This window comes from Fragaria vesca, linkage group LG4 (assembly GCF_000184155.1).
Source record: "Fragaria vesca subsp. vesca linkage group LG4, FraVesHawaii_1.0, whole genome shotgun sequence".
Lineage (NCBI taxonomy): Eukaryota > Viridiplantae > Streptophyta > Magnoliopsida > Rosales > Rosaceae > Fragaria > Fragaria vesca.
In genome coordinates, this window is record NC_020494.1 from 13,103,653 (window position 1) to 13,118,904 (window position 15,252).

General features: G+C 39.6%; 2 protein-coding genes and 1 pseudogene across 3 annotated transcripts; 2 read left to right on the top strand and 1 right to left on the bottom strand.

Moving 5' to 3' along the window:
• Window positions 1-269: 269 nt before the first annotated feature.
• Window positions 270-5,981, bottom strand: LOC101307684 (BTB/POZ and MATH domain-containing protein 2-like). The gene is made up of 4 exons (XM_004296948.1): window positions 5,216-5,981; window positions 4,133-4,481; window positions 2,523-2,808; window positions 270-712 (listed from the first exon to the last, which is right to left on the bottom strand). The coding sequence occupies exons 1-4, from the start codon at window positions 5,626-5,628 to the stop codon at window positions 531-533; spliced, it is 1,230 nt and encodes a 409-aa protein (XP_004296996.1). The 5' UTR covers window positions 5,629-5,981; the 3' UTR covers window positions 270-530.
• Window positions 5,982-7,385: 1,404 nt separating this feature from the next.
• LOC101315426 (guanylate kinase-like) lies at window positions 7,386-9,309 on the top strand. The gene is given in 3 exon segments (XM_004296974.1): window positions 7,386-7,514; window positions 7,517-8,119; window positions 9,079-9,309. Coding segments are annotated over 2 exon segments (723 nt in total). The 3' UTR covers window positions 8,111-8,119; window positions 9,079-9,309.
• A 1,630-nt stretch (window positions 9,310-10,939) lies between these two features.
• Window positions 10,940-13,777, top strand: LOC101313888 (annotated as a pseudogene). The gene is made up of 2 exons (XR_184577.1): window positions 10,940-13,029; window positions 13,225-13,777. The product of XR_184577.1 is annotated as an uncharacterized LOC101313888 (transcript).
• Window positions 13,778-15,252: the final 1,475 nt, after the last annotated feature.

Sequence of the window (15,252 nt, forward strand, 5' to 3'; positions counted from 1 at the left end):
AAACTATCTCCCGGGACTAGCCGGAGTAGTAGCCGCTGACATATAACGTCGACACAATATGCCTGTTCATTATTATACGGGAAGGCGGGAAGCTCAAATATTCCTCACAAAGGTATAACATTTTCATGCAACTCCTTTGCGGACAAAATTTTGTCAGCCATGGTTGTGTTGTACATGTTTGTAAGGTTTTACTCGAACACTCTGTTCAGTACTATTGATAAGCTGATAATCATATTCTAGCAACATTTATACATACAAGTGAACCCACTATCCAAACATGCCGAGTCCTTTCATTAACAAACATGAGTCCACACCAAGCAAAATTGCACACAAATATAGCCACCAGAGGTTTACAATACAAATTATCAAAACATAAAGCAAAGAATTCCATAAACACTAAGTATTACAGGAAAAGAGTCAATAAACCACTAATTTTGACGTTATTTTCATATGAATTAGCAGTGTTAATACAATTATAAATGTATAAACCTAGCAATCGCTCTCCTATGTTCTTGCATTTTGTTTCTGAATCAATACAACCTTGGCTTAACCCGCCTTCCGTTCATGTCACTGCCATCTAATAAGGTCCCTTTCCCAAATCCACCAGCAATAAAAGAATGCTCACCAATCCTTGCAACATATTGCAGTAATTCGGTGATTACAGAAGGGCAGCTTTCCGTCAAGTACTTGTAACCATCAGTCTCAATCACAGCTGAACACAATGTAGCAATTTCTAGTCAATATATAGTAATTTATTTCCCCACTAACGTTAAGAAAATGTAATACAACCAATTACTTGAATAAGATTCAACTGGGAAGTTAGAAAAAAAGCACATGCACAAGCAGTTCCCAACAACAAAATGAGTTTTCTTATGCACATTAGTTCACAAGTCTACTTAAAGCTACCAAGAAAACCTGGTTGCTCCAAACTTGTATCAATTCAAATTAATGTACAAGATGTTTTATCAAAGATGTACGAAACGTTCCCAACTGCAAAGGAGCTCACTTCATATGTTTGTATATTTTAATTTATCACATATATTATGGACATATATTCGAAAGCTACATGACCCTTTCACTCCACAGTCCATAAAACTGGTGTATGGTCAAAAACAATTCACCATATTGGAACTTTCTTTTTATATAAGAAACACAAGCTACTTTTCCTAAAAGAAAGAAAGAAAGAAGAGAACCATTCATTCTATACTGACTAAAAGGACTTATGTGAGCCTAGTTGATAAGGTTTAAAGCAGGCTTGATAGCTGGACGCGCAAAACTTCGGACATGCCTGGCAAAATGAACCTCTTCCAGACTGTTACAGCCTCTAATCCCCTGCATGCACTGCAAGCAGCTAAACTCCCTGCTCAAACTAGCAATAGTCTTAATAGAAACAATAGTACCAAAGTACGAAGGCAACCTCGAAATGTAAAAGCAAAATCCACTGACATGCATAAGGCTTGCTAGCTAAGGGAAGCTGGAGGACAACATGGAATGATACTTGTTTTTGGGATGCTATTATCAAAACAAAGTATTAAATCAATGCCTCTTTTTTAGACACTAATAGTCCAAAAGGGTGCACTAGCACTTGGGAGTACTGTTGCACTTGGAGTTGATCTAAAGAGACAAGAACAAGTTTGGAGGATTGAAGACCAGTTGTACTGCTCACTTTTGCACTAACATCTAGCTAGTCTGTGGCATCCTAGTGACTAAGCTACTGACTTAGATTTAGTGATGCTAAGCGGACTGTCAATACTTTTAAAACGGCCAAGTTCGGATATCCTATGTTGAAGCCTGCCTCCCCAATAATGTCACTGAAAAGTTGGCAACCCCGCTGGTAGGTTGTGGTTCTGACAAACTAATATGGACTAGTACATCTGATGGTCAATTCTCTGTCAAATAAGCTCAGATTGCATTTTCCATGCTGAAACCTATCCTGCAGTTATATTTGTAGTCAGCTTTACTTTCAAAACTCAAAGAGTTTCTATTTAGCTTCCTGTCTAAAGTAGATTGCTCACTAATTGTCAAAGGCTCAAATAAAACCTCATTTTTAGATAGTTTCACGCTTCTGTCCCAGCCTTGAGAGTCTATGTTTCATCTATTTTGAGATAGCAGTAAAGCCATACAGCTCGGAAGGTTTTTGTTATTCAAGAAGTGGCAAATGGATCGCTAACTTTCATCGTCATTCCAAGACGCAAAAGGGTATTGCCTGGTCTAGTTTGTTGGCTTTCATTTGCAGGCTTACTGTAAATAAAAAAGAAAGCCATCGTGCTCTCTTCCACCTCCCCCCACCCCCCAAGATTTATATCTTCTGTTGATTCATCTTCACATTTTTAGTTGAATAGTAAAATTCACCACAACTAGTCTCAGACACCATATCCAATTAAATGTATTTGGCATGAAATGATCAAGATATTGCAGTTATAACCAAGCAACATTAAGGTTAACAACAGATGATTTTTTTAGTTTTTTGGAAACAGCTATGTACAAATAATAACAAAGCAGATCATACAGAAAATAATTACCTCTTAAGTTTTCCGGCACCGCAATGAATTTGAGACATACGGCTTTAAGTTGGAAACAGTGATGCTGCTCTGCCAAGGCCAATGTTGTTGCCACATTGTTTATGGCTACATTCTCACAAAGTTTAGCCTCACACAGCACTTTGAGCCTCTCGAGAGCATAACGATCTGCTGCTGCCAGCAGATGTTGGGCCATAAGTGTAGTCTGTGCAGAAGCCCAATTCGAACTTAGCCCCAGAAGCTCTTCCATGTCTGGTAAAGCATCCCAATAGATGAAGTGAAGTAACACCTGCACACATCCAAAGCAAACATGAAGAGCAGTTATTAACTTATTATCACTCGAGCTCGTCCTGATCCCCTTCACTTCAATATCAAAATAATCCAAGTTCTGGCAACTAGAACTTGGGCCGAAAGCATTGAGACAAAATAATCAGGTCAACATCAATACTAACACTAAAATGCTTTTACATAACTCATTATACTATATTTGTCCCCAGCTAGACTTGGATCCACCAAAACCATGAAGTTTCCTAAGTTCCATTTCAAATTATCCCTGACATCACGTCCAACAAAGAAATAATTTAACAGAAAACCATCATTGAAAAATTGAAGCAAGCGGAATAGAATCTCTAACAGAAAACCATTATTTTCTTATTTATATAGCCAGTTGTTACAAACACCAACGACAAGAGATATATGGATGAAACCAAAAAATTGATAATGAACTAGATGGAGATTGAATAGAAGCATTCTGAAAAACAATTGAAAGTAGTAAGCCTCAGCTGCAGCAAAAAAGTGCCGAATATTAGGAGCAGCAAGCTACCTTTCCCAATTTTAAACACGAGGAAAATAGGCTTATACTGCATCTTGAAAAACTCCATGAAACACATAATAAAATAGTTGATAAAAATGAATATCCATTGAATACTTGAATAAATTAAGCCACACATTTCATCCGTGCATACGCAATCAATCATTAACCAAGCTCTAAATTTCTAATGACCAACCTGATACACAATTTAATGCTATAATCTATGAACTCTGAATCTGTGTCAGTAATTAAACAGACTCACATTTGTGGTCCAAACTTAAAGCTTCAAGCCTTCAAGGGCATGTCGCATTCGATCAATCAGAACCAAGTAATTCTTTTAAACATATTGGGAGTCTGTGGTTAAAATGTCTAGCTACAAAGGCAAGTATGTTTCTTTTATCGTCTGGTCACCGGCTCTGGTGCTAATTTAAAATGGCAATTTGTAACAGAGATCGTATTCAGCCCGCCCACCCGTGCATATACAAACACCATACTTAAGTTCTCTCAAACAAGCATGAACAGCTTAATCAGACGATGAAGACACCTGAGCTTTCCATTCATTTGCAGGATGTCCTAAACATGCTAAAAAGCAAACTAGACACAATTTTTCCAACCATGTCATTAACATATAAGATTCTAAGGTCTCAGCTGAGGCAAAGATTATAAGAATAACGATATATTCTATCAAAAAGTATATAGCATCATGTCCATTATTGTAACTGTATACTTCTTTAAAAGTGAAATATAGTATTTATGTACACACACAAGCACAGAGAGAGAGAGAGAGAGAGAGAGAGAGAACCTTAAACACAGGAGCCTCGATGTCTTCAACCTTTATGCAACAAGAGTTTTTATCTTTCAATGGACCAAAAAGTTGTGCCCTGAACACAGGTGAGCGTGCAGCAAGCACCACTTTGTGGGCAGAAAATACTTCCTGATCAACTTCAAAACTCACATCTGTCCCCTTACCACTTTCTAAAAGCTGACCAAAATGCTGACCCATATTGGAAGGTGGTACTGCTATAGCGTATGTCTTGGGTCCCTCCGTATTTGTCCTAACAACACCTACACGGCACCTTATTATGAGGCAATCATCTTTAATGTGGTCTGATGTCTCTAAGAGACTTCTTCTGAAGAAACGTTTATAACCCCTGCACCGCACCGACAAGGAGCTTATTCAGTTACAATTATCACCCACAATATTCCAAGCAATAATATTCCAAGCAGTAATTCTATGTTACGTCGACCCTAACAAGATAAAGTACCAAACATTCCAAGACTTTGTTAAGCCACTAAAACAATCTGGTAGGATCCATTGCTATCATGAAAACGAAGCAGTCAGCAAGTTCCCCGACACATTCTGTAGGTCAAATAAAAAGTGTACCAGACAACATAGAGAACAAAATTTACTCCAAATTCTTATATTTGAATTGCACTCACGTAAGCATTACAATTGTGATAGTCCTAAACACAAATTCACTCCCTACAACCAACCTTAATTAATTCAAAGTACTAGTGTCACAGACAACATTAGTGAACAAGCTCGTTCACATGCTTCCTCGAATTTCATCTATTAAACGGCCATCTTATATTTGAATGGCATTCAAGGAAACATTGGGATTGCGAGAACACAAATTCACTCCCTACAACCAACATTAATTTGAATTGCATTCTAAAGTTAAAAAGCTATTAATATACCAAAAGAAGAACCCCAGAACACAAAGTTCATTCCCTATAACCAACCTTAGTTAACTCTTAACCTACGCAATCAACATCTCTAAAGCCATATCACCATTCGGTAACAACTACTCAATCTGAAACCGGCAATCAAAATGGAATCCATAAACACATACAGCACATAGATAAACGAACGCATTACACATACCACATGCTTCCTCGGTATTTAAGCGTGTAAGGACCACTCTCGAGCCTCCTGAGAAAATGGCTATGGACCTTGTGGCGTTGCCTCTCGCTCTGATCCAAAAGCGTCAGCTCAAACAAAGCCCTGACGTCAGTGCCTTCGCTGGCCAGCGCGATGAACAGCGACACGTAATTGGCGTTGTCCTCGACGCTTTTACCGTCGGGGTAGAAGTATATGGCCCACGTGTACCCGCCGACGTTGAACTGCTCCGACCCGATGTACTTACCGATCCCCATGCCCTTGGTGAGCGAGTAGCCGCTGATCTTGAACTCGTGGCAGCCATTGATGGTCTCGGTGCACGACGTCGAGCACGTGGTCGGCGTCGGCGACGGCGGCGAGGGTTTTGATTTGTCGCTGCGGACCTTGATTGTGCCCATCAATGGAGGAAAGGTTCGATTTTGAGGCTCTGGGTAGGATTAGGAGGGGCGATTGCGAATTGGGTCGGCGGGGATTGAGGGTTCGGGGGTGGGATTGAGAATTAGGGTTTTTGATCAGAAGATGAATCGGGAGATTTGGGGGTTTGGGTTGAATTGAATTGGGGGTCCAATAATTGGGGCGGTGGGTGGTGGTGGATGACGGTTGTGATTTAAAATGGTTTGGTGTCTGAGATTTTGCGTGGTGGAGATGGTATTTATACGTGAAGGCTTAACCTTTGTACAAAAGGTAGTACTGGTTGTGGAGGTGAATGGTGTGAAATGTGGTTTGGCTTTTCAATATTTTTGTTTGGTTTAAACAGCTCACGAGCTCAATCTACGCCTCTAAGGAATTCGTATGAGGTGGGAGGACAATAATGCAAAGAGTTTTGGGACTCTCATGGCCTCACGGGGCTTTAATTATGGTGTGTAAAGTCGCAATCTTGAAATGGGGTTTCATATGTTACGGCACAAAGGCACAAATCATAACATTCCTAACTTCAATTTAGTCTTGAATTCTTGATGCAACGTATCTTCTAATAGAGGATAGTCATCTTGAGTCAAAGATATAAAGATTCCTCTAACGATACATGAGAAAACAAAGATATGATATCATATGACAATGAGAATAGCAAACCACTTTTGTGTATCTTAACATGGTGTTTGTTAGGATTAATAATACGAGTAAGTTGTTAAATTTATCAAAAGATTTTGGAGTATAGTTTTTGGATAAACTTGTTACTTGTGCACAATGGTAGAGCAAATTATATGTGCACCTTGTTATGGTGGTAGGAATCTACATCAAGGTTTCACACCATATAGTTATATATATCTTTTAAGGATTGACCATTCGATATTAGCCTTTTATTGACTACAAAGCGGATAGCTCATTGCATTTGATATGAATGTAACATATTTGATTTCTCCAATTATGTGCTGCATGTTACACCTAGTCTTTTACAATTGAAACATATGTCACATTTTTTTCATCAAAAAAACATGTCACATTCCTTTCAAAAAAAAAAAACATGTCACATTTTGTATTAATGTGTGTTATTTTATGAGTTAAACTCAATTCATGTCAATCATAGATGTCATCAGTAGCTATGGTGGGAAGGTATTGTGTTAAGGCAACTGAATTATATGCAGCATTTATTAGACTTCAAACTTTAATACAAGCTGGTTTACAATCCTCCGATATCATTCTCGAGTCAGATACTATATACGTAGTTTCAAATGTCAATAAAGAGGCGATTAGTCTATCTTGTAAGAGTGTTTTATTTAAAGAGGTAAAGTCTATATTTTATTTTTTTATATTTTTTTATAGTTTGTATTCTTATAAAATATAATCAGTAAGCGCATTTGTTAGCTAGACACGCGGTTTTGTTTCGGGTAAAATAAAGATTTACCGTACGTATTCCAAATTGTTCAATACTTTGATACAACACTGTCTACCCACCGTTGCATTGAACTTGTTCAAAACCAAAAGAGCCCACAATCCCATGCTCTGCTTCTCCAACGTCATATAGTGCACCCTCTCCTTCTCCTCCTCCTCCTCCTCAATGCTCCGCCGATTCCTCACCACCTCTCTCTCCCGCACCAACCCTCCTCCTCTCCTCCTCACCCCAAAGCCACTCCTCCCCAAAACCCCCAATTCCCTCTTCATCCCAAACCCTAACCCTAACCCTAATAACCCCCAATTCCCCCGCTTCCTCTCCCAAATGTCCGACGCCCGCCGCCCCGCCGCCGCCCCCATCCCCGACCTTGACAAATCCTCCCGCTCCGACCTCCTCCGCGCCCTCGAGTCCTCCCTCGGCTCCGCCTTCTCCTCCTCCCCCCCTCTCCCCCCTCCCCCTCCCCCCTCATCATCGTCATCTCCGGCCCCAGCGGCGTCGGAAAGGACGCCGTCATCAAGAAGCTCCGTGACGTCAACCCCAACCTCCATTTCGTCGTCACCGCCACTAGCCGCCCCAGCCGCCCCGGTGAGGTCCACGGCAAGGACTACTACTTCGTCAGCAAGGAGGAGTTTCTCAACATGGTCAACAAAGACGAGCTTCTCGAGTACGCATTGGTCTACGGCGACTATAAGGGGATTCCGAAGCAGCAGATTAGGGATTACATGGGGAAAGGGCACGACATTGTGCTGAGAGTCGACATTCAGGGGGCTCAGACATTGAGGAGGATACTTGGGGATTCGGCTGTGTTTATATTCCTCGTGGCCGAGAGCGAGGCGAAACTGGTGGAGAGGCTGGTGGATAGGAAGACCGAGACCAAGGAGAGCTTGCTTGTGAGGATTGCGACGGCCAGGGAGGAGGTCAAGCATGTGAAGAGCTTTGATTATGTGGTGGTGAATGCCGAGGGGATGTTGGACGGTGCGGTGCAGCTGGTGGAGTCGATTATTCGTGCCGAGAAGGCCAGGGTTCAGCAGAGGAGGAGTGTGATTTAGTTTGCGGAGGTTAGTGTGAATTTTAGTTAGTTAGAGGTATGTGTGTTGTAGGGTGATGGTTTTGTCTAGATATTTTGAATCAGTATAGTACATTTGCTTCACTGTTATTTTAAACTCAATTAATCAAATGTTGTCTTCGAATAGATTGGGATCAAGCTGTTACGTTTGTTGAGATTATATTTTAGTTGGAAATGAAGAGGGCTAAATGGCCTTTCATGGGGACAGAGTGTTAGATTAGTTAGATTTGGGTACACTTGATCTACTAACTAGTATAAAGTATCCAGTTGATTGAAAAAATAAGGTGAACTGGAGTTATTTATGGCATAGCATTTTAGCAAGTTGAGTAGCAATTTGATTAGTACAAAAGTGGCTCTTGCACTCAGATATATGTCATTCTTATTTTGATGCTATGATCAAAGCTGACCTGCCCTTGTTGCCTTAAAATACTTTTGCAACATCTGACTTTCCTGTTAGTCATTCTGTGCCGAAGTGCTGTCTTTGCTTGTGTATCAGCCAGAAAATGTGTACCGGAGATTTTTTAGCATCAATTGGGGAAGCCAATCTATTAGCTTTTGCGTACGCTCTTAAGGAAATGTGGTTTGAACTTTTTACATTCAATTTTCAGTCATGCTCTAAAGATTAGACCATATCAGTGTCTGTCAGCCTGCCTGTGATAAAACGTTTGATATTAGTTCTCTAGTTAAATGGTCATTCAATTTGCTTGTCACTTGGAGATGCAAAAAGTTGCTGTAGTGATTATGTGAAGTCTGTTAGCTAACCTAGTGATGGGAGATTGTACATTGTAAAAAAGATCTTCTAGGAATTTAGCAATGGTTTTGCTAGTATTCTGCTATTATATAAATGTTCAAGAACTTTGTCAAATTGATTGGCACCTCAAACTGTATGTGCTGCATTGTTATCACCTAGCGCATCTTGGCAACTGTGACATCTCTTCTACCTGATAACAGTTGGCAAGAGGTGGAGATTGTAATCCAGCTGCATTTGTAACTTGTTGCGTGTATGAAGTGTGTTGGGGCAAGCAACACACCGGCGGTGATTGAAGCATGATCAACAGCTGCCTGCTTCAAAGTTTTGTCTGCAAGTTCTGCACTCAAGATATAAAGTATTCTTTGGTCCATCTAGGTCTGTTCAAAATTTTTGTATTCTATGAGCTTTTGAATGAAGATAAATTTGTTTACAGTTGCAATTTGTTGAATTTATGATAAGATACTGCTAGATAGGATGGTCAATCTGAAAGAAAGATTCATTTTTGAGTTTAGTTGATTACAGATCAGGAGTTGATTTACAATTTTCAGCTTGCTTAGGAACTGTACCTCCCTATACACAGCTTAGTTCTCTTACTCCACCCACTCACCTACCCTTGTTTATCAATGTACACCACCTAAACCAATTGACTCATTCAAAACCCAGCACTAAAATGTTGCATCTACTCTTTTCCATCAACCTGAAATCAAGTGCTCACAACTATAGTCTCACCGCACTCTAGGGCATATAATCTGATAATCTGATATCTACTTTTCTTTTCCTGTTGTGAGTTCATGTTTTCTTCTTTTTTTTTGGTCAAGAGTTCTTGTTGTCTTCGAATTCACACCATCTTACACGGAAGGGAATCATAAGATACCATTCATTCCTTAATCACTAACGTTGAGCGTGGTTCAAAGACCCAGTGAAGAACAGAAACCTTACTGAAACACTTTACGCGGAAATTCGATTCCCAAACTCAGGGGAGCTTCCTATTTCTTAATCATACTTGTTCTGAACCAGTAATTAACTAAAAGACACAGGCTTTAGTTGCATTACAATATATTCTCTGATAGGGATTGGATAAACACCAATCGTACACTCAAAGTCTCAACGAATGCTCAAGTCTTTGAAGGGATAGAAGTAGGAAGGAACCCAGATGAGCCTTTAGCTTGACACAAATGAACACCGCACAAAATGAATTCGTCCTATTATCCATTTCTGCAAGCTACAACCACCTCAAATTTGCCAAAATCACAAAGAATATGCTAATTTTGAAAGCATTGAGATTATTCAAGCCTTAACTTAAAAATTTAATAGGAGTTTTGAACTGACATGACTTGGATTTTGATTAATCAATTCCCTAATCAATAAGTAATATAATTAGCAATGTACAAGTGGCTTAATTTGATAATCTAATGAAATCCAATCCTGGTCATTCATATCTGTTCTAATGATCCTATTAGGAGAAAAACCAGGAGGATATTATTGATATTAAGTTATTAACACCAACTTGTATAAGGCAGAAGTCAAAGTCTTGCAAGGAAAAACTGGACAGAAGTCAATGTCTCCAGGCAACAATACATTGTAAAAAAGTTGAATTGATGAGAACTAAAACCTTCTACATTGGTTTCTTTCATATAAAGTGAAAAGCAAGATGAAGTGGGAGACAACAATATGAACAACAAAACGAAAGATTTTTCACTTTTGGTTAGAAAATGATGTAGGCTTTTATCTGTCTTTAGCTTATTCATCAAGTAACTACTAAGTAGAAGCAAGACAGAAGAAGCAAAATCATTTCCAAACAAAACACATAACAATCCTAAAAGGAAAGTGAGCCAAAAACAAAAGCAATATAACGTTTACTCTTTCTTTCTTCCTCGTTTCCTCATATGAAACTTGCTCCCCAAGCCACTTTTCCTCCTAGCTTATAAGGCCTATTCCTCAATCATTTTCTGCACTGTCAAAAACACCAACTACAAACACACAGACCCAAAATCTTACATCTACTTCCACAATCAACTCATATTTAATTTGAGAGAGAGAGAGAGAGAGAGATTTAGCACCATGGTTCTGCATAATTCTGCAGAAGGGGAAGAACGAAGCATTCGGCTGCAGATTTCTGACCTTCAGAGGCTCAGCGAGACCGGCAGTGTAGGCAACACAATGTTTCAGCCACAAACTAGTATTGAGAAAAGAGAGAGCAACACTTCAGCTTCTGTTGGTCCATTAACAAAGCCAACAGTTCGTGCACCTGAAAAGAAGCTGACCCTATTCGCTCTCCGGCTAGCAGTTCTCGAGAAACAGCAACCGGCCTTGGAACTCTCGGATTCATATGGGCCACAGTTGTTCTTCTAGGTGGTTTTGCCATTACATTAGACAAAACTGACTTTTGGTTCATTACCATCATTTTGTTGATTGAAGGGACCCGGATTTTCAGCAGGAGTCATGAGCTTGAGTGGCAGCATCAAGCCACATGGTCCATCACTGAATCTGGAATCAACAGCTTTCGAGCAATGAGAATGAGCTCGAGCTTCATATTTGGGAGCATCAAGGAGCTTTTCAAGCCTGTTCTTCCAGTCAGGAAGAAAAGGCAAAGCAGCAGTCAGACTGCAGTGATTAATGCTGCAAGAAACTTGACAGGTTTCAATGTTCAAGGAAAGACTACTAGGACTTGGACAAGCTCAGAAGTCCCTCTCCTTCCATATGCTCAATGGGTTTTTCGGGCGAGACACATCAGCAAATTGCTCTATTGGCTTCAGCTTTTATCAGCTTCAGCTTGTATTTCTCTTTCATTGATGAAGCTCATCAAGCACAATTATGGTGATGTGGAGAAAGGAGACACTGACAAGAGGAACCGGCAAGCTGCTCTGAGTGTTTTCTACTCCTTGGCCTTGGCAGAAGCTTTGCTGTTTCTGCTGGAGAAGTCTTACTGTGAGTACAAGGTGAGCTACTGTAAACTTTTGGAAGAGGTGAACAAGGAGTGTGAGTTAGGCCCTTCAGGTTTGGTTTCGATTAGGAGGTTCTTCTATGATGCCTATTCAAGATGTGTCAATGGAAGCATTTTTGATGGCTTAAAGATGGATATGGTGTCTTTTGGCATGGACCTATTGGGTTCAAATTCCACAGATGAGCAGCTCATTGGGGCTAAAATTCTTTGCCAATTCGCTATGAGCCCCCGGTATTCAGATGACACCTTACAGAAGATAGGAATAAATTTATCAGTTATAGAGCGATTGGTTGAGATACTGAATTGGACTGATCCAGATGAAGAAGTGATTAGACAATCGGCTGCGGAAATACTGTCAAAACTGGCTGGCAAGAAGCAGAACTCTATCCGAGTTGCTGGAATTCCTGGTGCAATGGAATCAATTTCATCTCTGCTTCAAACCAGCCGAAGCTCCAGTGGTGCATGTGATGAAATTAGTGAAAAGGAAACACATTCCGATCATGCTAACTATGGTTTGTGGACATTCAACCATTTAGGCCTGCTTATTTTGAAGAAACTTGCGCGTGATCACGATAACTCAGGCAAGATTGGAAACACAAGAGGCCTCCTGCCAAAGATCATAGATTTCACACATGCTGAGGAGGTGTTGCTCCAGGCAGAAAATGTTACACCAACTAAGCTACTGACGCTGAAGCGATCATTGCAATTGGTGAAGAGGCTTGTGAGCACAACAGGCAACACAGGAAAGAATCTCCGGAGAGAGATTTCGGAGATAATTTTCACAATCAGCAATATCAGAGATATCTTGAGGCATGGTGAGAAGCATCCAAACCTGCAATTATTGGGCATTGAGATCTTATCTAGTTTAGCACTGGAGCAGGAAGCAACAGAGATAATAGGGGGAACAGGTGGAGTGCTTAAGGAGTTGTTCAACATTTTCCTTAAGAGGGAAAGGGAAAGGGAGGAAATTGTAGTCACTAATAAAGAGGTTATAAATAGAGCTGGAGAAGCTCTAGCAATGCTGGTATTGGAAAGCAAGAACAACTGTCATCGTATCTTGAAGTTGCGAGTAGTAGATAGCCTTGTAGTAGCTCTTGATTCTCCATTGATTCGCATCAATGCTGCTAGAATCTTGAGGAACTTGTGCACATACAGTGGCACAAACTGTTTCAACCAGCTTAAGGGAATTGCAAATGGAGCACCTACAGTAAGTACTTCTTGCTACATTAACTACGCCTATTCATTACCTGACTGTTTAATATATTATGGCGTTCTACGTCAATCTGAATTATGGGTCGATCAGAAGAAATTCTTGCAGTTAGTCAATGTTGTATGTGATAAGGTTAGCATGAATAATGTATATGTTGATAATTTATGATGCATTCTTTGATTCACAATGCAGGTGCTCAAAAAAATCATGTCAGAAGAGCACAAACTAAAGGAAGTAATGGTTGGACTAGCTCCACATGTTTTATCATTCTTGTCTCCCGAAGAATCAAGCCTTGTGTTTGAGAGAGCTGGAGTTACGGAGGCAGAAGTAGCTTACGAATTAGTTGAGAGTCTGAGGAAGTATAGACACCCGCGAATTAAAGTTCCAAGAATGAGGAGGTTTGCCATAGAGCTGGCAATTTGGATGATGAAAGACAAACATAAAAATCTTCAAATATTCAAGGAATTGGGGATGGAAAAGGAGCTCGAACATGTGCTGGAGACCACAGCCGAGATAGAAAGTTTCAACATTTTCTCTGGTACTGTGGGAATGAGCAGGCACAACACTACAATTCATTCATTGGTAGAAACTGCTTTAGAGTTATTAAGTGCTGAATGATGGGAAAGCTAGACCTTCATGGATTTATCAGTAACATGGTGGAGATGAAGTGATCATGTATATATGTTTGGCCTAAAATTTGAACAAATTCTTTTTCTTTACAAGTTATAATGTAACTAAATTCTTTATTCATTGTGAAGAAAGATTCTTCTTCACTGTATGTTAATCAGCAGTCAGCACAATGAGCTTGAAATTCTATCTACTGAAAATTTCGTTGTTTTTGGTCACAACCTAGAATTTCAATTACTTCTTAGATGAATATCGATCTGAAAATCAGACTAACAAGAATCAGATAATTTTGAAGTCTCAACAAGATTTGAAATGCAAACTTAAATGGTCACTATGGCACATTGTCCCGGCTCTTTGGGTGCTGTGAGAATGTGCAATCCTTTGTTTCACCTAATAGTCAACCAAAAGGCTTCTGAAACCTAAGCCTCCTTAGGATGACAATCATCCGATGCCCTCCAGTGGATTTTGCAGCGATCCTCAGTACTACCCCACCAAAATCTAGCGACAAAAAAAAAAAAAAGCCTTCCTCTCAAGTCACAAGCCACACATATCAAATGTCTTTCCCAGCTCCACTAGGAGCTTTCCTTCCCGACTCTTGAACTTTTTCAGTTAACCTTTCTTTTATATACTTTCATCAAAAAAGAAACCTATCTTTTATATACTAGAAGATATAATTTTGGAAGTTAGAAAGAAATCACCTTCAATCGATTAGCAATAACTTTGGTTAACATTTGGAAATGAATTTTACAGCTCAAAAATAATGAGGCCATCTATTAAGTATTAGAATTAATTACAAAACACCACCCGAACTATGATGCTATTTTCATTTTCATATCTAACTATCAAAAACTTGCATTTTCATACCCTAAGTTTCATTCCGTTAACATTTTGATACATTTACCACTAACACTGTTAAATTCCCGAGATAACTTAATCGTTTGAATTTCAAGTCAAGTGGTACCACTAAAAATTCCCGAGATAACTTAATCGTTAGATTTTCATTTTTGCATCCGCCATATTTTACCATTGTACAAGCGAAAAACCACGTACATAACAGAGCACAAAGCATATACAAATTCAAATAGGTAGATCGACTCTATAAACATATACTATTGTGTTGGCTACTCTTTAATAGCGCCAAATAATGTAGCATTCGTGTTATAGCGTCTTCAGGTTTTAAATTCGGTTAGTATTGCACATACTTTTACTCTGTTTATCACACGAGGATTGCAGATCCCTTTCAATAAAATCATGCTAAACTCATGTTCAATAACATCATGCTAAAATCATGTTCACAAACCGCATCAAATACACAAATTGAACCAGAAGAGGAACCGTTTGGTATTGTTTCATGATTCTTAGGAATCCAAGCAAGAATCTGAGCTCAGAAGAGGGTCCTGTCCCGACGGGTAAAATGTTGACACTAGAAAAACATAAAAATCTATCCACAATTCCTCATCACATACGCACCAACTACATACTGTCAACGAGGAAGAAAGGCACCAAAGCCTGAAAAAGAAAAAATATATTCGTTCTCTGATATGAACACAGAATTTAAAGAATTTGTAACAAAGAAATCACCAAGCACCCTTT